General features: G+C 36.3%; 1 protein-coding gene across 1 annotated transcript in view; it reads right to left on the bottom strand.

The window, feature by feature from the left end:
• The window catches only part of LTA4H (leukotriene A4 hydrolase), a 41,141-nt gene that overhangs the window by 28,781 nt on the left and 6,405 nt on the right, over nt 1-5,955 (bottom strand). Inside the window, exons 2-4 of the mRNA XM_019641678.1 lie at nt 4,125-4,306; nt 1,775-1,843; nt 12-116 (exon numbers count right to left, since the gene is read on the bottom strand). Of these exons, the coding sequence (XP_019497223.1) occupies nt 12-116; nt 1,775-1,843; nt 4,125-4,306 (356 nt within the window). The remainder of the gene's footprint in view (nt 1-11; nt 117-1,774; nt 1,844-4,124; nt 4,307-5,955) is intronic.

Below are 5,955 nucleotides of genomic sequence, written 5' to 3'. Positions count from 1 at the left end.
TAAGATCTTACTTTTTGGTTGAATCTGTATATTTTCCTGCTCGAGTCTCCTGGGTCAAGTGCTTCTCCATCACGAATGGCACTCATCAGTGCTACCAGTTCTTTAGGGACAGACACCTAATGGAGAAGATGAGTCATTTCCAGTTATAAATAAAAGGTTCTATGTATCTTGAACTACTTATGTATTACAAAATAACCTTTTTCTCCCCTTCGTGACTGTATAATTAATAGACTATGAACCCAATAAGACCATATGTATCCATTTTGTAAATAGAATTAACAATATGTAAAACTGACTTCTTTAAAAATGAATGTGAAATATCTATCTATCCATTCATCCATCCATATTAAGAGCATTTGATAGAAACTAGGTTAAAATCCAAGCTCTGCCACTTATTAAATGCATGCACTGGGCAAGTAGGCTCTCTGAGCCTCAGTATCCCTATCAAACAAGAGTAATACTTCATAGGGTTGCTGCAAAGAATAAAAAATATAAACGAAGCGCCCAGTACCATGCCTGGCAATGGTAGCCACCAACCCCCAAACCCCTCTACACCCCAAAACAGATTCAAAAGGATGTCACACTCACTTTAGGACAGAGAATACAGTTTTGAACAATTTCACATTTAAAACATAACCTTGGAGTTAAAAATAGAAGCACTTTTTAAGGGTCTTGAGTGTGAGACACTAAAACTTATTGCTAAGAACCGTGAAATATTGTAATTTTCACTGGAAAGCTCTTTGGATCTTTTCCATAAGATCCTTATGGCACAAACGATATGGTCATTTACATGTGCACCCTAGCTCCATGATTCTGCAAGTTTTATTTCTAATAAGTGCCAGAATCAAGGACTAGCCTCTGAATATTAATGATCTAGCAAGCATCCATTCCAGTAAGTGCCACTTCCAGGTTTTCCTTGCACGGCCCAGTGCTCAAAGCTATTACTGTGGCAGGCACAGAATCAGAGGCCCCGGAACCAAGTGCTGTAATAACCCCAGATCCTAGAGCTAAATGCATTCAGGCAACAATTTGGTTCCGCTTCCTCCTTTCATTTACCCAGTGATACGTTATACAGGTGAGACGCCTGAGGTCGTGAGGTCCTAAGACTTGTCCAAGGTCATGCAGTTACTGAGTAGTGGAGAAGAGCCCGGAAACTGAGATTCTCTGCCTCCAAGGGTAGTTTTCTATAGTGCCACACTAGGTGTAGGTAGGCTGTGGGGCGATCTGGGAATCAAGAAGTCCCCATAAATACAGGTTGGTCCTTAATTCTACTTACTTGATCTACGTAGGTCTGGCCTCTGGGACAGTATTTATTTATTAATTATAACCCACCTTTTCCTAGTAGTATCTTATGACAAGAATAAGCTGGAAGTGAATACAGACAAGTCTGCACTATATGCTCATTAGGACACCTAAATAGATGTTTATAGGGCTATAGAGTGCATTATAGAACTTTTAGTCCTGCAAATGTCAATTTCTAAAAGTTAAAAAAAAAAAAAATTGTTCCCAAATTCTTGTTTTTAGTTCCAGAATTCTATATTCCTTTTAAAATCAGAATGGTACTCATTTCCCTTTCTTATACTTATGTTCAAGACTGCCTTTAAAACAGAAATTCAAAATGAGGCCCACAGTTTCCTTATTCCATATTTCAGGCAGAATTTAATTACGTGAAATATCTCCATCCATAAAAATGTAATCATTAGCTCTGCTTATCATTTATACCATATTTACATACAGGGATCATTTAATTCCGTGAATAATTTGTGGTTTTTACCTCTGCGGTGTAGGTTAATTTCACAGACGGAGTGTCCTGGCAAGGAAGAATTGCTCTACAGTGTATAGCCTGGGAAGGGAAAGAAAAACAAAGAAACAGTTATTTCTGTTCTTAGAAACCAAGTCACTAAGAAATCATTAGAGCTGCAGCACTGTTCTTAGAGACATTCTTTTAAAAAATAAAAATACACTTCACATTCCTTGGGATCTTTTGAAGTAGCAAAAATTTGTGGATTTAAAAAATCTGATTTTCCATTATAATGCATGGTTAATGCTCACAGTTCAGTTGAAGGATGAAGCAATGTTAAACAGTGTCTCCTACTCTGTGCTCTGAATACTAGTAGCACCCAGGGAGAAGCTGTTAGGAACCCTGAGAACAAAGGGCTATTTGGTGAAATAAATTTGGGAACTGTGGATTACAACGTCCCTGTCTTGGAGAGTCACCAGGAACATTAGCCTCCTAAAGTCTCTGAAAAGACCTACAGTCAGAGAGTTGCCTGATTTCTCACACTTATTTTCACATGAAACCCATTTTTCTCTGGTTAGCTATCAACAACAAATGGGATGCCAGTGTTCTGAGGAACACAGCTTGGGAAATGTTGCCAGAGTCTTGATGTTTCAGTCTTGCAGCAAACTTTGAAAGTAAAAACTAGGAAGAAAAGGAAGGAGAAGGAACAGGCCTTCTCCATACCATGCAGACAAATGTATTCATATAACATGTAAAGTGCTTTACTTCCATATCAATCTGTCATAAACATTGGGACCATCGAGAAGAGTGGCCAGAGCACCTACGATTTTATGTCTTGGCCTGTTTACAAATAAGTGTATCTACTGTTGGTGAACAAAGGAACCCAGCCTCACTGAGACAGTCCACTGAGCTAAAGGAAAACTGATACTAACATCTCTCTCTGAAGTTGTTTAAGTCCTAGACAGACTTCATGCCACCACAAACTTCCTTAAAACTCCCACACGCCAGGCTTTTTTAACTTTTATTTCAGATCGAGTAGATTCTCCAAAGATATGAGACTCCAAATGACCTCTAGATAGATTAAGTAGAACTAGAAGAACCACCTAGTCTCTGGTTAGGTGACTCAGCAATGCCAAGGGGGTTTTATATGTATTATATTTCACTGGATAACATCAAACCTAGGCAAACATGCACAGAGAACAACTGTAAGCAAATTCATTAAACAAAATCATGTCTACATCCTTCCTATCAACTGCATTAATACCTGAATCTACCTGAAATAACTTTTCTCTATTTCAAAAACTGGTGCCAATAAGAAATAGAATAATATATTCAAAATTCACATTCTTGTGGCTCATGAATCTTGCATTTCTTGCCAACTTTAGTTTATGGACATTATGTAAGAAATACTGAGAATCAGGTATTATTAACAGAGAGTACACAAAATGTACATTTTTGCCTAGAACATTTTATCTCTTCCAGATTATTAAACTAAGGATTTCTTAGATTAAAAAGAAACTTCAATTGACAGTAGAAAGTAAACATGTCTAATTCATGTGCCAACATTGCTTCCTTTTTTATAGACTTACATTCAAATTTGAACCCACCATAATATCTGAGACACTGAAATATTAAGAGGATTACAATATGCAAAGTACCTAGTATAATGCTTGGAAATAAAGTAAATGTTTAATGAAGTGAATTCCTTTAATTGTAAACTATTTACTAACAGAATTAGGTTTCTTTTCTTTCAGAATAGAGTTTGATACTTATTTTTATGACAGGTTATCTCTCATTGTATGTTTTATTCTTAGTTTTTGAACAGAAAACAGAAATAGTTTAAATCATATTGTCTTTAAAAGTACATTTAATAATATTTACATAATATATACATTTGTAAATGTGTAAGAAAAATCTGGACAGGCTATAACCAACTCAATGGTGGTTACCTCTGGGCAATGGTGTCTGGAGAGAATTAGAACATCTGATCTTTCACTTTCCATTTCTTGATTATTAGCCATTTTTGTAACCAATACCTATTTTGTTTCATTAATGTTTTCCTTTCATTTTATGACCATTTATTGAATGCCCACTCTGTGTCAAGTTCTGTGCTAGGTGCTAGAGCTTTAAATAGAAATACGACCTATGCCTATAGTCCTATCTAGGTAGACATATTTTCAAATTAAAGGAAGCTTCTTTTTGTAAAGTAACACATAAATGTGTTAATAGTGAGAGATGTAAATAAAAATATATGTTGTTTTTACAATAAGATAAATTAAAATGCTATCTTAAGTAAGACCCAGGTATCCATAAGACCACTGTTCATTTTGCTTCATTCAACTTCATGAGCTGGGAATAACATGTCATTCCACATCCTTTTTACCTGGCATTGACTAAAGAGATATGGATGTCTCTTCCCAGAAGTTTGTTCAGGAGTCAGCCACTGAAGAGCAGAAGATTTTGGAGACGTCTCAAAAGAAATTTCTATAACGACTTCTTGATTTCTATATAAAACAAATAAACAGATTAGTAGAGTGTAATTCAATCTAACTAAAATTTGAATTCATACCACATGTACTGAATAGTATAAATAATATTTTACGAGGTCTCGTTACCAATTGAGAGAAAGCTCTAGTAAAGTCTAGCATTCTAAATGGGTAAGTTTGACGCTCATGTTCCTACCTGAATGTCAGCCAGGGGGTCCTTTTCACTCTACCAGGCTAACTCTTTGTAAAGCCCGAACAGGAACTAATATTAATATTAATTATTAATATAATAAGAATTAATATTAGCTGAATACCTCACTGTGTGTCATGTGCTTTTTTTGTTTTGTGATATCATGTAATCTCTTATCATAGGGGGAAAGTGGAAGAAATAATTTTGGGCCTTTGACTAACACAGTAGTGGGTACCAGAGCAATGGAGAACGGTGCTGATCTGCAGACTATTACTGGATAAGGTAAGTCAAGAAACTAAGGGACTGCCTGTTAGCTCAGGTGGTTAGAGAGCAGGGTGCAGTGCTCATATTGTCGGTTTGATCCCCGCATGGACCACTGAGGTGCGCCCTCCACAACTAGATTGAAACAACTACTTGACTTGGAGCTGATGGGTCAAAAAAAAAAACTTTACAAAAAAAAGAAATTGAAAATAAGCTTTTAGAAAATTTTAGAGTCATTTTTATGTTTGTGGAACCTAGTGATAAAAAAATGTGTGCTTATACGTGGTCTCTTCTTCCTAGTATTTCATTTGTATTGCATTTTACAAAAGTATCAGCCTGTGACGGGTTGGTAATAACAAAAACTGGTCCTTTGCTGGGATAGTATGAGCAGCATTGATAATGAGGAAATAGCAAAAGCTCTGGAGACCAGCAGCTGTGCTTGTGTTTGAATCCTGACTCTACCACTTACTGGTGCTGTGAACTTGGGCAAATTACTTCACCTCCCTATGCCATAGTTTCTTCATCTGTAGAAAGGGGTTAATGATATCTACCTCACAAATTATGTGTGGGTGTTTCCTTTCGTTTTCATAAGTGGGATGAAAATGCACGAGAACACCGGCCACTGAAAGATGGCGGTAGATAGTCCTTGTTCTAGGCCAATGGTTTTCTATCCTTTTGCCTTCCCCAATATATCAAGGAGTGGGATATACTCCCAATATGACAATTCTGGCTATTATTTTCTTGAATGATTATTTCATTTCTCTGAGGTTCCCTTTCCTCATGTGTAAAATGCAGATCATACTCTAATCTTTACTGTAAGGATTAGGTAAAAAGATTGCATCTAAGCTCTTATCTCAAGATTGCTACACAGAAATGGTTCTATGTTGTCATTGTTATTATTCCATTAATAAAAGTGGCTGGCCTCTGGGGAAAAGGCGAAAAAAGTGCAGTTTGTAAAAGCTTCCCAGGTGATCCTGAAATGCCTCCTTCACGGCATGCTCCCACCATCACATTTTACTAGATATTAGTAAAATGCTGAGTAAAGAAGACACAGTTATCAAAAGTCCTATTCTTGAGTATTTCATACAACGGATTTCTTTAGTATCTTAAGAACCTATAATTTTCACTACAAGCTTCAATCTGTATAGCATATCTGTAGGAGTAGTGTACCAATTACTACATGCACAAAAACTAAAAATAGGAAAGGAAAAAATGTCTAAGTTCATTAAAAATATATTTCCCCCATTACTTAGCTATAAAAGAGAAAGATGAGGGCC

The sequence above is a fragment of the Hipposideros armiger genome, unplaced genomic scaffold, assembly GCF_001890085.2.
Source record: "Hipposideros armiger isolate ML-2016 unplaced genomic scaffold, ASM189008v1 scaffold_63, whole genome shotgun sequence".
In the NCBI taxonomy this organism is placed as follows: Eukaryota; Metazoa; Chordata; class Mammalia; order Chiroptera; family Hipposideridae; genus Hipposideros; species Hipposideros armiger.
This window is presented reverse-complemented; position numbering and strand designations above follow the sequence as displayed.